This window comes from Prionailurus viverrinus, chromosome B2 (assembly GCF_022837055.1).
Source record: "Prionailurus viverrinus isolate Anna chromosome B2, UM_Priviv_1.0, whole genome shotgun sequence".
Classification (NCBI taxonomy): domain Eukaryota; kingdom Metazoa; phylum Chordata; class Mammalia; order Carnivora; family Felidae; genus Prionailurus; species Prionailurus viverrinus.
Window position 1 is genome coordinate 106,319,145 of NC_062565.1, and position 15,315 is coordinate 106,334,459.

Consider the following 15,315-nt stretch of genomic DNA (forward strand, 5'->3'; position numbering starts at 1 on the left):
ATATTTTTTAAGAAAACAAAACAAAACAAATCCCAAAGTAAACACTTATTTAATAAAACACGCTTGGAGGCAAGAGGGTAAACAGAAATAATATACTGTACCTGGCAGAGGCTTGAGGGATGTCTGAATGATTGTGAACTGATTAAATTTGGCTGGTTCCAAAACAGAGACACTGGTTCTCTGACTTATTTCCTGAGCTGTGATAATCCTAAAGCCATTGATCCAGAAGAGCCGACCACTATAGTACATCAGTGTATTCTGGGAAATTTCAGAAGTACTCCAGGCTGCAAACTCCGTGATGTTGATATCTCCAGCACTGCTAAAACATGGCACCAATTAGCCTGTGAATCTCAAGTTGGGGAAGGGCTGGTACATTCACGTATTGGAGAGAATGTGTGTTTGTGAGGGTGTGTGTTTGTGGATGCAAAAACAAAAAGAAAATACTTTGCAACAATAATTATCGTTATTTTTAGTTCCGTATAAAGTTGATTTTTTTACGCTTTTCTTAAAGTATACCTAAAGCAAGTCTTCTAGGACTTTTCTCATTAATGTGATATTGCAATGGCAAGAGTATTACACAGATTTTAAGAAATACTGGTGATTCTCGGTAGTACCTATCTTAGAGGTGCAACCTACTGGCTGGCTTCTCCTCATCGGGCCATGCCTCCCTCTTACACTTGGTTAATCATGTTTTTTTTTTTTTTTTTTTTTTGGTTAATCATGTTATTTATTTGCCACCCATTATTCTCTCCTGTTTGGTCCATCAATATATACTATTCACAACTGCTGCTTCAATGATACTTACTAACTTCGTTAGCTCATGCAGAATGCTTCTTTTCAGACTGGGGAATTCAAGTTAACAGACTATTATTTACATCGATGCTAGAGTTTTCTCTCCATGACACAGAATTGGGGTATAATTTTCACTTTAAAAATCTGCTTGGTAGTTTCTAAAAATCTCTCTTTCCTGGTACTCAATAAATAAAAACCACCTCAATGATTTTCAGTCTTTTGAAGTGGTGGTTTGACTATTTCTTTTCAAGATTTCTCGACATCTTTTTAGAGTGTTGACAGTTCCTTCTTTAGAAAAGTAGAAAGAATGGCACTTAAAATCAAAACAAATAAAGGTTTTGATTTGAGAATTTCACAATATCTCCTTGACAAAACTGTGACTACCTGAGAGGGCCAAAACTGGAAGTTGGGAACCTTATAAAGAAGTATATTCACCAGGACCATTCACATTGTACTTTTTCTAGTGAAATACTCTATTTATACCTACGCAGTTCTGAAGACAGCATCTGGTTTGCCTTGTGGACTTTGACTTGCTTGTCTAATTTCACACCTTGTTATTTCTACTTCTCGTTAGAACTTTCCAGCAACCTTGTGAAATACATAAAACCCAGTTCCAATGGAGGGAAGCTCACTAAACAGGATGCACTTGGGCTAGGAGGCTGGCCCTTTTGGACCACCCACAGAGCTGCTGATGCCTGTATCCTGTGAATGCCCTTGTGTTAGTTTAGCCCACCCGGTTGTTTGTTTCAGCATTTCCAAAGTGTCCCTAGGACAGCGGGTTTCCCTGCAGAGTGAGCCTGGATATCCCTTAGCTGCTCCTGGCATGGATGACTCCTCATTTCCAGTTGAAGACTCCTCCCCTATAAAAATCTCATAGACTAACCGGGAAATTCTTGACCTCCAATGTTCATGGCACTTCAGCAAAACCTCCTCACTTTCGAGAGGTCAGTATGGGGCTTCCTTCTACCTGTAATTTCAAACCCTTCAGTCCTCCACAACAAGTAAAGCTGGATTTAAATCGAAGCTCAACAAAAAAGTCATAAAAAGTCAAACTCTTCCATAAAGGGTGAAATATAGAGGTCAGCTGAGGTTACCGTGCAGAGGGTTCATTCATTTACTCATTCAGTCAACAAGTGTTTTGTGCCCCATTCTGTGTTAGCCACTAGGAATACAGTGGTAAATAGACAAATACAATCCCTGCCCTCATAGAATACACAGGATAGCAGAAAAGGCAGTCTGGAAGAAGATGAGCAAACAACCATCTTTTGACATCTGAATGGCACCGTAAAAGGAAAAGTAGAGCGGATTCCTTAACAAGGAGACCTACTGGGATCTGGTCAGAAAAAGTCTGGTCACATTAGAGAACATGCTTAAACTGAGCCATACAGACCGAATACCAATTAACCAAGGGAACTGAGTCTGGGAACACTGCAGGCAGAGGGAACAGCAAGGGCATAGGGTCCCTTGGAGCATGTAATCAGTTCTGACATAACCAAATACATCTGAATTGTTGATGGGTGCACCCTCTTCAACTTCCAGGTCAGATATGTTGTTATACTTGTACCTGATTAATTCTTTTATAAACTAAAGGAAATTGATGGACTTAGGAGAAGGAAGAGCAATTTCAAGAGTAGATCCATCACGGGCACCTGGGTGGCACATTCAGTTGAGCATCTGACTTCAGGACTGGGCTCAGAGGTCATGATCTCTCTAGTTTGAGCCCTGCATCAGGCTCTGCGCTGACAGCGTGGAGCCTGCTTGGGATTCTCTGTCTCCCTCTCTCTCTGACCCTCCCCAACTCACTCTCTATCTCTAATTAATTAATTAATTGATTAAAGCTGCTGTGGCTATACTACTATCAGACAAAGTGGTCTCTAAGCAATGAGCATTACCATAGACTGATGAGGGCATTTTATAGTGACAAAAAGCAATATAATCAAGTATATAGATAATAATATAAATACAAAGCACCCAGATGAAGATGAAGAGAATCACCATAGACTAATGAGGGCATTTTATGTGATAAAAAGGCAATATACTCAAGTACTTAGATAATAATATAAATACAAAGGACCCAGGTATATCAACTGTAGAGAACCATAGGCAAATCTACAATCATAGTTGAAGACTATGGCACCTCTTTCTCAGTGACAGTACAAGTAGACACAAATATTTCAACTACTCTGTCAACGAATTTATGTACTTGACACTTATAGACTACTATACCAGCTATTAATCTAATGATAATTAATCTAATAATCCAACAGATTATTAGCTGAATAAATATTCTTCTAGTGCACATGGAACATTCATCTTGATATACCCAATGGTGGGCCATAAAATAAGCCTAAATAAATGTCAAAAGATTGAAATTGTATGGTGTATGTTTTTCAGCCACAATGATATTAAATTAGAAATTGATAGAAATAATACCCAAACAATCCCAAAATACTCCACAATTAAGCAACGTACATTTTAAAAACACATGGATCAAAGAAAACTAATGAGAGAAATTAGAAAATATTTAGAAATTAGAAATTAGGAAAGAAAATAAAACACAACATACTAAATTTTGTGGAATACCAACTAACACAGTCTTTAAAAAAATATACAGCTTTAAATGTCAATATTATAAATATAGTAACAGAATGATGTGAACACAATTTCTTCTTTCATCTTAAAAAGCTAGAAATAGAAGAGGATATTATAAAAGAAGAAGAAATAATAAAAATAATACTGGAAAAGAGTAAAATTGAAAATGGAAAATCAACAAAACTAAAAGCTAGTTCTTTAAAAACATTAATAAATTTGATAAACCCTTAACAGGAGTGATCAAAAAAAAATGTATCAATATCAGAGATATGAGGACGTCACTAACGACCTTATAGACATTAAAGTGATAACACGGGACTATTATTAAATTTAATCTGACAACTCATTCAAACTGGATAAATTCCTTAAAAGACATGAATTAACAAAATTGATTCAAGAAAAATAAAAATTTAAATAACCTTATACCCCTAAAATACATTAAAGTCAAACAATTTTCCACAAAGAAAATTCCAGGCCCAGATGGATTCACTGGTGGATACTATCAAAATTTAAGGAGGAATTAATATCAAAAACTCAGAAAATTGAGGAGGAGGGAATGTTTCCTAAGTCATTGCAAAAGACTATTATAACCCCCTAAAGCATTTCTGCATGAAACCAGAACAGTGAATTTAGCAATGAATCAAGATACCTAGTCAATATACAAAAATCAATTGAATTTCTCCATATTAGTAATAAGAATTTAGAAAATGAAATTTTTGAAAACACCACTTATAAAGCATCAAAAAAAAAAAATTCAGAGGGGAGCCTGGGTGGCTCAGTCAGATGGGTGTCCAACTTCAGCTCAGGTCATGGTCTCATGGTTCATGAGTTCAGTCCCTGCATTGGGCTTTCTGCTGTCAGCACAAAGCCCACTTTGAATCCTCTGATAAACCTCTCTCTCTGCCCCTCCCCTACTCACACACTCTCTCTGAAAAATAAATAAACATTTTTTTTATTTTAAAAATCAGACACTTCAGGATTAATTAATGAAAGAAGTGCAAAATTTCTAAATTTCTTGGAATGCCTGGCTGTCTCAGTCGTTGGAGCACACGGCTTGTAATCTTGGAGTTGTGAATTCAAGCCCCAGGTTGGGCATGGAAACTACTCTAAACAAAACAACAAAACAAAACAAAACAAAACTTCTACACTGAAAATACAAAACACTGCTGAATAAAATTAAAGAAAACCAAAATAAATGAAGAGAGATACCATTTTTAGTGATTGGAAGACTCAATATTTTATGATATCCATTCTCCCTAAATTGATAAGAGACTTAAAATTCCAACAGGCTTTATTCTAGGAATTAGTGAGATGATTTTTAAATTTATTTGGAAAAGCAAAAGATCAAGAATAGCCAGAATAAAAATATTGAAAAAGAAAAACAAACTGAGGACTGAATATTAGCTATCTTTAAGTCTTTTTCTAAATTTATAGTAATCAAGAAAATGTAGTATTGGCATGAGATTAGACAAATATAATAAAGGAACAGAATAGAGAATCCAAAAATAGACCAAAATATATTCAGTCAAATAATTTTGAACAAGGGCACAAAGCAATTAAATAACATAAGGCAAATCTTTTTAACAAATGGTACTGGAACAATTGGATATTCGTATGAAAAGGAAAGAAACATCTAAAAACCTATTTTAAGTGGATCACATATTTAAATATGGAAGCTAACACAATAAAAAGTACATCATAGGGGCACCTGGGTGGCTCAGTCGGTTAAGTGTCCGACTTCAGCTCAGGTCACGATCTCGCGGTCCGTGAGTTCGAGCCCCGCGTCGGGCTCTGTGCTGACAGCTCAGAGCCTGGAGCCTGTTTCCGATTCTGTGTCTCCCTCTCTTTCTGCCCCTCCCCCACTCACACTCTGTCTCTCTCTCCTTCAAAAATAAATAAACATTAAAAAAGTTTAAAAAAAAGTACATCATATAAAATTCTCACAACCTTGGGATAGGCAAAGATACCTTATAGAAGGCACAGAAAACACAAACCATAAAGAAAATAATTGATAAATTGGGTAAGTCAAAATTAAAAACTTCTGCTCACCAAAATATACCACCGACAAATATATAGGTAAGCCAAACACTGAGAGAAAAATTTCACAACACATATATTTTACAAAGGACTTATATACAGAATACATAAAGATCTCCTGCATCTCAATATGGAAAAGATATACAGCCAATTAAATAGTGAGAAAAATACTTGAAGAGTCACATCACAACAGACAATATATAAATAGTCAATAACAAATTAAAAAGTGGTGAAAATTATTAGTTATTGGTGAAGTGTAAATTAAAAACACAATGATATATTGCTACATACACCAATGAATGGTGAAAATTTGAAAGATTGCCAAAGCCAACTGTTGGGAGGATGTGGATGAACCAGAACTGTCATACATCTCTGGAGGAAATGTAAAATGGTATAAACCTTCTGAAAACCAGGAAATTATTTAAGAAGTTAAGCATATATCTTCCATATCACCCAGCAATTCTACTCATAGGTATTTATCCAACAATACATCCAAAGCCTTGGGTATAAATATTTATACAATTTTATCCATAATAACCAAAATCGGGAAGTAATCCAAATGTCCATAAAGAGGAGAATGGATATGCCAACTATGGTATGTTCATGCAATGGAATACTACTCAGCAATAAAAAGGAAAGACTAATACTCTTAACAACATGGATGAATCATAAAGATATTATGCTAAGTAAAAGAAGCCAGACACAAAATGTACATATTTCAGGGGTAGGGGGGATTGATTGGGTAGGGGCACAGGAAAATTTCTGTGATGATGGACATATATATGTCTTTTTTAAAAATTTTCTTTATTGTGCTTATTTATTTATTTTTGAGAGAGAGAGAGAGCTTGAGCAGGGGAGGGGCAGAGAGAGAGGGAGAGAGAGAATCCCAAGCAGGCTCCACACTGTCAAAACAGAGCCCTATGTGAGGCTCAAACTCATGAACCATAAGATCATGACCTTATTCAAAACTAAGAGTCAAACACATAACCAGCTGAGCTACCCAGGCACCCCTCGACATATCTGTGTCTTAAAATGTACTTGTCAAAACTGATATCGTGGAATACTGAAGATCTGAACATTTCATATTATGTACATTACACCTAATTTTAATAAGCAAAAATGTTAAAAAAAAAAAAGAAAAGAAAAGAAAGTGTAGGAAAAATACTAGAAAAAAAATACCTTACAGTATTACTATGGAAGATGTGGAAATGCCAACAAGAGAACCAGGGGCTTAGTTTGAGGACACAGATTGAGAGAATAATTCATGTGCTTCTTTCGACTCCAGTCTTCATGTGTGCCGTGCAGGATGATTCCTGCCTAACTCCATCTTGTTAAGAAGAAGAAAAACACATCTATCCATTTCTTGGGCTCTTGAGGAGCATTCTTCTCAGTGTCTCCACTGTACTCTCTTTCTACCCCATCACAGTATTCACCATATTCTACTGTCATTAGTTGTTTACAAACCTATCTTTCCCCACAAGCACAATGCCTGCAAAAACAGTGGACAACTAGTAAGTGCTTATTGGAAGAATAATGAATGTTCATGCACCGTCACATAACTGAGGGGTAAGTCATTCTCATCCTCAACAGATTGTTTTCAAGAGACATTACTTACCTCCGCCCTCGAAGAACAGCTGTGTACAGGTGAATGCATTGACTGTCTTGAACCAACCAATACAAGAGTCCATCACTAAGGTCTAAAGTTAGAGCAACTACCTAAATAGAAAATAAGAAAATGAATCAAATACATGTTTGGAAGAGACTTTTGTGAATAAGTCACACTTAAACTATAGATTTCTCTTTAATGTCCTCTTTGGAATAATAACCTCGATAATTGTTACCTTTCGCTGAATAAAAAAATTATGTGAGATGCCTATTCCTATGTAACTTGGATATAAACACAAGTTTCCTAAAAATCCTCAGAAGGCAGGGACTTCCACAGACTTAGCTCTGGTGGTTCTCAAAGTATGATTTTTGGACCAGAAGCATCAGCAGCACCTGCAAAGTTATTACAAATTTTCAACCACACTCCAGGTCCTACAGATGTCCAGATGACATCTGAAAACCACTCCTTACTAATCTTTCTTTGTCTTTTTGTTACAGTCCATGCCTTAATTTTATGTCCCGTCATCCAGGAAAGGCCTGAGGAAAGACTGCTTCTCCTGTGAAATAGATTGCATGAGACAAAGTTACAATTCAAGGGAACACTTTTGCTTTCTTTGGCTTTGTAGGAATTTTTCAAATAAGCTGAGATATCTGGCCAGGTATATGACCTCAGAGTGGTGAAGTCTTTCTATAGCAGACCTAGAGGCTAAGAGAGATCAAGGATTAAAGTTGATGGCTACATCTCTAACAAAATTGCAAAACCTCCAGCTGTCATATAAATCACAGCCTCTGTCTTCAAGGAAACTCAGTCTACTCCTTACCCACAAAATAAAAAACAAAAAACAAACAAAAAACTATCTAGCAATCCCCAGCCTTTTGGGAGTTGAATCATGTCCTTGCCTCAGGCTAAAAGAAATTTATTGATTATTGTGTCAGTTAAAGTGAAATCAGGTTAATCTTGTTTCATTATTCATAATGAGATGCACTCAAGTTTTCTAAATCAAAAAGTCTGTTTTATCTCTTAAAAAAAGAACATTCTACAACTCCCTGTTCTAGAATACAGCAAACTATTCGAGTCATAGATAACATTCAGGTGTTGGGTCATTACCCAATTCCTTTGCATCAGTCATTTGAGCCCATATTTAAACAGAGCCAGAGGACATTCCATAAATCTTTGGTAACCACTGTTGTCTAATAACAGCCATGCCTTGGAAATGCCAACAAGGCATAACTATAAACTTGAGGTTTAATCCTGTGGTAACGTACACTACATATATATATGAGCCTGCCCGATCCATCATATGTGGCAGCGGCTATATTTTCACTTTAGATGAATGTCTCACTGCATTCTCCCTTTTAATCACACAAATATCAAGCCTTTCTATAAATAATTGGCTGTTTATTTTATTACACCTATTGATTGCACAGTATCTCATGGTTCCATGATAAGTTTATGAGTAACATATGAAGGAACGAATGACAGTGAAATGAAGAGTTTTGCTCGGTGCAAAATAATGTTACCTTCAAAACACCCACTAGCATTAATGGAGGCAGATGGGTAAGACATCAAACCATGGGACCAAACTATAGATTTGTACAAGCAGCACTCCCCAGCCTGTGAAGGATTTGGAGTGGGAATTTAAAGAAGGATGTGTTTCCCCAAAGATGCTGAGAAATCTAGTTTTCCACTCATTTACAAAAAAGTCCCTATGGCCACTGTAGAACTTTCCAGAGTGAACATTACTCAAACAACAAGATCAGAGCACTGGGGGACATTACTGACAAATTCCCAGGAACAGACAGAAAGTTACTCTTGAGATAATATTTTTTTTATCTTTAATATGCTTTTACAAAAATAAAAGTGCTGGGGCGCCTGGGTGGCGCAGTCGGTTAAGCGTCCGACTTCAGCCAGGTCATGATCTCGCGGTCCGTGAGTTCAAGCCCCGCGTCAGGCTCTGGGCTGATGGCTCAGAGCCTGGAGCCTGTTTCCGATTCTGTGTCTCCCTCTCTCTCTGACCCTCCCCCGTTCATGCTCTGTCTCTCTCTGTCCCAAAAATAAATAAACGTTGAAAAAAAAAATTTAAAAAATAAAAAAAAACAAAAATAAAAGTGCTTTCCCCCAGCACTTATAGAGACATAAAAAGATATACTTTTCCTATATTCAGACTCAAAGTTTCCAAAATAAAATTAAGGGATGCTTTCATTATTTGACAGAAATGATTAATCTCTGCGTAAATTTGTATTTCTTTTAGGGGAGTGTGGGTGGCTCAGTTGGTTAAGTGTCTGACTCTTGATTTCAGCTCAGGTCATGATCTCATGGTTTGTGAGTTCAAGCCCCATACGGGGCTTTACGCTGACAGTGCAGATCCTGCTTGAGATTCTCTCTCTCTCTTTCTTGCTGCCCCTTCCCTGCTCACTCTCTTTTTTTTTCTTTCAAAGTAAATAAGTAAAACTTAAAAAAAAATGCCCGTGGAAAAAAAATTGCATTTCTTTTAAATATCTGTGCTATAATCTGTATATACAACTGAAACTAATGTAATGTTCTATGTCAATTATATCTCAATTAAAAAAAAAAAATAATAAATAAATAAATAAATAAATAAATAAATTTTAAAAATCCTAGAATTGGGGATCATGTGACTCAATAATTTGTTTATAAATGATCTGGTTTATTTATATTATGGGTGATTTATCTCTACTGGCAGAAAAAAAAATGATTAAAACAATAAGAAAAAAATTAAGGAATATCCTAGGTAGAAATAGTATGAGTGCTTTCTTTCTTTTTCATGCTTTTCTGTGATTTCTAAATTTCCTACAGGAAACGCAAAATTCAGAAATTTATGAACAGGAAAGACAAAATTCAGATAGCTACAGGGTATCAAGAAGATAGGTATTGCTTGTAGAAGTTGAAGATCAAGAAAAATAAGTTTTGCTTCTAGAAGCTGAGGAAGTAACATCTGTTTTAGAAATGTTCCTATATCAGGTGTGCTTTTCAGATTTAGTTGCAATAATAAGAGCTTAACCACTGAGTAGTTACCATGTGCCTCCCACTGTTCTCAGCATCTCACATTAATTATCTCATTTAATCTTTGCAACAACCCTAAGAGGTAGGACAATTGCTAACATTCCCATTTTTCAGACAAGGAAGCAAAGAGAAGTGAAATAATTTGCTAGGAGTCACAGTTTCTAGAGCAGTCAGTACCCAAAATTGATCAAAGATAATAAAACATCTACTCATTACTCAATAAGAAGCTCTAAAATAGCCAATACAATTCCTGAAGATTATAAAAACAGTCAGAAATTAAAGTGCTTTTAAGTGCAGGTCCTTTCAAGATACAGCAAAGTGTAAACATCTCCATATTGTATCTTAATTTGTTTAATTATTATGACAATCAAATAAGACTTAGAAAAAATTTGGTTACACCAAGGTCTTACTGTAACAGTATTTCCTTTCAGATTCTACCTTAACTATTCCCAACAAGCAGAAACAGTATTATCGTAACTATTCGATAGCACTATTTAGTATGACTAAATGATCAGGTCTTATTTTTAAGTTGTCACCTTTTTCCCAGAAAACCAAGGCTGTGCCTGTATTACAAGGGAACTTTCTCCGTTTAGCCTGGTGCTTTCAACCGAGTGTAGTGTGGTCCAATAGAGATATCCTCCAACTGAATCCACCGCCATGTCGTTCACCAGCAACTTCACATGGGTCACAATGTCCGTGTGCCCTGTCAACAGAGACTGCCTTTGTATCTATAAAACATAATAGTAGGGTTGATTAATAATTTTCAAATGACACTGTCATTTCTTAATAGTGTGTTGCAGAGGTGCCTGGTTGGCTCAGTCGGTTAAGCGTCCGACTTCGGCTCAGGTCATGATCTCACGGTCCGTGAGTTCGAGCCCTGCATCGGGCTCTGTGCTGACGGCTCAGAGCCTGGAGCCTGTTTCAGATTCTGTGTCTCCCTCTTTCTCTGACCCTCCCCTGTTCATGCTCTCTCTGTGTCTCAAACATAAATAAATGCTAAAAAAAAAAAAAAATTTAATAGTGTGTTGCAATTGTTAGTAAATTGTTACATTCTTCCCACTGCGAATGTTTATTAGCACTGTGTACTGGGTAGTGTGCAAAGTCTTGGGAGCAAAACAGTCATGGAAGCTGCCCTCGTTGAGCTTCTCTCTTTTCAGGACTCTAGGGAAAAAAAGGAGGCAAATTTACTTTGAATTAAAATACTTAGTTTTCCTAATCATACAACCGCACAATTCAAACACTGCTAGATAAGAATGTATTGGATAGCAATTGCATTACTAGGTATTTATACAAAGGATACAAAGATGCCAATTTGAAGGGGCACATGCACCCCAATATTTATAGCAGTGCTATCAACAATAGCCAAATTATATGGAAAGAGCCTAAAAGTCCATCGACTGTTGAATGGATAAAGAAGATGTGGTATATACATACAATGGATTGTTACTCAGCAATCAAAAAGAATAAAATCTTGCCATTTGCAACAACGTGGATGGAACTAGAGTGTATTATGCTAAGCGAAATAAGTCAGAGAGAGACAAATGTCATATGATTTCATTCATATGTGGAATTTAAGAAACAAAACAGATGAACATAAAGGAAAGGAAAGAAAAAAATAAGATCAAAGCAGAGAAGGAGGCAGCCCACAGGACACTCTTAAAGACAGAAAACAAACTAAGGGTTGCTGGAGGGGAGGTCGGTGGGGGGATAAGCTAAATGGACGATAGGCACTAAGGAGGGCACTTGTTGGGATGAGCACTGAGTGTTGTATGTAAGTGATGAATCACTAAATTCTACTCCTGAAACCATTATTACACTATATGTTAGCCAACTTGGATTAAAATTTTTAAAAAGAGAGAGATATTTAAAAAAAAGTGTAGGGGCGCCTGGGTGGCGCAGTCGGTTAAGCGTCCGACTTCAGCCAGGTCATGATCTCGCGGTCCGTGAGTTCGAGCCCCGCGTCAGGCTCTGGGCTGATGGCTCGGAGCCTGGAGCCTGCTTCCGATTCTGTTTCTCCTTCTCTCTCTGCCCCTCCCCCATTCCTGCTTTGTCTCTCTCTGTCTCAAAAATAAATGAATGTTAAAAAAAAAATTTTTTTTTAAAGTGTATTTGATTAGACTCCTGGAGAAGATGTATACATCCTGATAAATGATGACGTCTCTCCTTGCTGTTTTTTTTCAGTATATTTCCCTGATATTAATTACTGCCATTACTGAGTACTTATTGGGTGTCAGGCACAGAACATTTTTATCTTGAAATATTAGATTTTGTAACCCTAATATTATGCCTCTAAAGGATTTCTATCACAAGTTAACTAGGTTCAAGGAATTTAAGTAATTTTTCCTAGAGTTAAACAGTTTTATAAGAGACAGAGAAAATACTTGAAACCAGTTTTGTTTTGTTTTTTAATTTTTTTTTTAACGTTTATTTATTTTTGAGACAGAGAGAGACAGAGCATGAACGGGGGAGGGTCAGAGAGAGAGGGAGACACAGAATCTGAAACAGGCTCCAGGCTCTGAGCGGTCAGCACAGAGCCCGACGCAGGGCTCGAACTCACGGAGTGTGAGATCGTGATCTGAGCCGAAGTCGGACGCTTAACCGACTGAGCCACCCAGGCGCCCCTTGAAACCAGTTTTTATATTCACTCTTACACTTCCTCCTTCAAAACTTTTTTTTTTAACTATTTTTTTTTTTAATTTTTTTTTTTCAACGTTTATTTATTTTTGGGACAGAGAGACACAGAGCATGAACGGGGGAGGGGCAGAGAGAGAGGGAGACACAGAATCGGAAACAGGCTCCAGGCTCTGAGCCATCAGCCCAGAGCCCGACGCGGGGCTCGAACTCACAGACCGCGAGATCGTGACCTGGCTGAAGTCGGACGCTCAACCGACTACGCCACCCAGGCGCCCCTTTTTAACTATTTTTAAACTAATCAATTTTAGGGTGTATTCTCGGATTTACCCCACTCAACTCCATTCCACCTGCATATCACTGGCACTTATGAATTCAGACTACACCACATTGCTTTGCCTCTAAATACATTGCTTTGTATGCTTCTTCTATTATTTTTTTGAGGGGAGGGTGTAGAAAGAGGGAGAGAGAGAATCCTAAGCAGGCTCCATGCTGCCAGTGCAGAGCCCAAAGCAGGGTTCAAATCCATGAACCATGAGATCAGGACCTAGCCAAAATCAAGAGTCAGCTGCTTAACTGACTGAGCCACCCCTTCTTCTATTATTTATATATGTATTTTATCTCATCAAAAGAGCAAGGACAACAAGGGTTGGTTGCACAACACTGGACATACTAAAACCCAGTACATTTTATACAATAAATTAATTTTATTGTATGTGAGTTATGCCTCCTAAAGCTGATTTTTTAAAACAGATACATATCTACTATTAACTTTATATTCCCTACTATGCCTATCTTCATGGCTCCCAACACATTGGTAACAGATAAATGATTGTTGAATGAATAAATAAGTGGACAACAAGCACCCTCCTGATTAGAAAATGATTCCAGGACTGTATTTCTTGATCTTTCAGACCAGTATGCTCATCGCTAACCATCCCTCTCTTCAAAATGTACCACAACACAGACGTACACGACATCTTCAGGTTGCATCCAGCTACACTCTCCATCCTCCCCACCCCACTCTACAACTGGGGAGGCTGGTGTCCATAGACTACACCAACTGGACTCTCACTTTCTGGCTTCCAATGGCATGCAGCCAGTGGAAGTAAGGGCAGATCAGAGGGAAGAAAGAAAGAGGGTTCAGGTGCTTACTCCCCCAGGCCACTCCTTTCCAGAACATACCTTTTGACAGTGGCTGGGTTTCACGTCAGCAACTCCCATAGCTACAGCCCTTACCATATTCTTCCCCCTTCATCCCTGTGCCCCCATGTGCCTAAAGGTGGTTCTAACTTCCCACACTTACTAGCCCAGGGCATGTTTCACCATCCTTTGCTCATTTTCCTTAGCCCTCTCTACACCTTTGAAAATAGTCCCTCCATTGGGTTTCCTTCACTGGGTCTTTGGAGTATGCCATCTTCCTCCAGGTCACTGACCCACATGTGAACATTTTAATATATTTAAGATATTATGGAGCACCTGGGTGGCTCAGTCGGGTAAGCACCCCACTTTGGCTCAGGTCATGATCTCACGGTCCGTGGGCTCAAGCCCCACATCGGGCTCGGTGCTGAAAGCTCAGAGTCTGGAGCCTGCTTTGAATTCTGTGTCTCCCTCTCTCTCTTCGTCTCCCCCACTCACACTCTGTCTCTCTCTCTCTCTCAAAAATAAATAAACATTAAAAAGTTTTTTAAAAAAGCTATTATTGAAAATATACAACTAGTACAACAAACAGCAATATAAAGTTTTCTTTACCCATAAATCCCTTTCAGCTAAAAAGTGAGTATGTTTAGAGACAAATATTAAATAAATAATAGCATAGGTGGCACACAAGTATGAAAAACGACATGAAAACTCCCAGCCACTGAAGTGGTTGGGTATTGTTCTAGAGCATCCAGAATGCTGAGCTTTAACTTACCACATACGTCCTTCCAGCCCAGTAGAGAAATTGACCCAGCCAATCAAAAGCTAAAGCCCCTGCTCCTGCAATGTTAGGTATGCGATAATTCTCTGAGATATCCGTCCCATTCAGCAGCCACACATGAACATCACCTTTCGTGTCGCTGTAGTAGAGGCTGTTGTTATACCAGTCCATGTCTCAAAACAAAATGAATTAGTAGCAGTTATTTTTTATGTATGCCAGCATAAACATGGTGAGTCAGCAAATCACTCCTGCACCTCCACATAATTTGAAAGCACGTACTAACATGATATCCATTAGAACTTCAGGGATCTATCAAGAATAATTCTATAATGTTATCTCAAAAGCTCAACCCCGGGGGACTAGGAAGAGGAATTGATATTCACCAAGCACCTCTCTTTGCCAAACATTGTCCCAGGCACTTTACGTATCTCACTTAAATCTGAAAACCAAGGTATGAAGTAGGAATTATCCCCATTTTTGACACGGGGAACCCAAGACTCAGTGAGATTATCTATTCTTCCCAAGGCCTCACAGATAAAAATGGGGAGCCCAGAGTGAAGACAACTCCAAAGCATCATTCTTCGTACCATTACCATGCTACCTCCTAAGTCCAACTCCTACGTTGGTCAGAAATGCTGCTGTATTTTTAGTGGTCCAGCAAATAGATCAAATAAGTAATATAGTTATAGAAGGTGCCATCTGCAGGCAAGTT

General features: G+C 37.9%; 1 protein-coding gene across 2 annotated transcripts in view; it reads right to left on the reverse strand.

Annotated features, from left to right (window-relative positions):
* Positions 1-15,315, reverse strand: part of ROS1 (ROS proto-oncogene 1, receptor tyrosine kinase) — a 117,261-nt gene that overhangs the window by 61,925 nt on the left and 40,021 nt on the right. Inside the window, exons 16-19 of one of the 2 annotated variants that reach the window (XM_047859395.1) lie at positions 14,598-14,776; positions 10,588-10,779; positions 7,037-7,137; positions 102-316 (exon numbers count right to left, since the gene is read on the reverse strand). In XM_047859395.1, the coding sequence (XP_047715351.1) occupies positions 102-316; positions 7,037-7,137; positions 10,588-10,779; positions 14,598-14,776 (687 nt within the window). Of the gene's footprint in view, positions 1-101; positions 320-7,036; positions 7,138-10,587; positions 10,780-14,597; positions 14,777-15,315 lie in introns of both variants that reach the window. The other variant, XM_047859396.1, reaches the window with a different exon arrangement.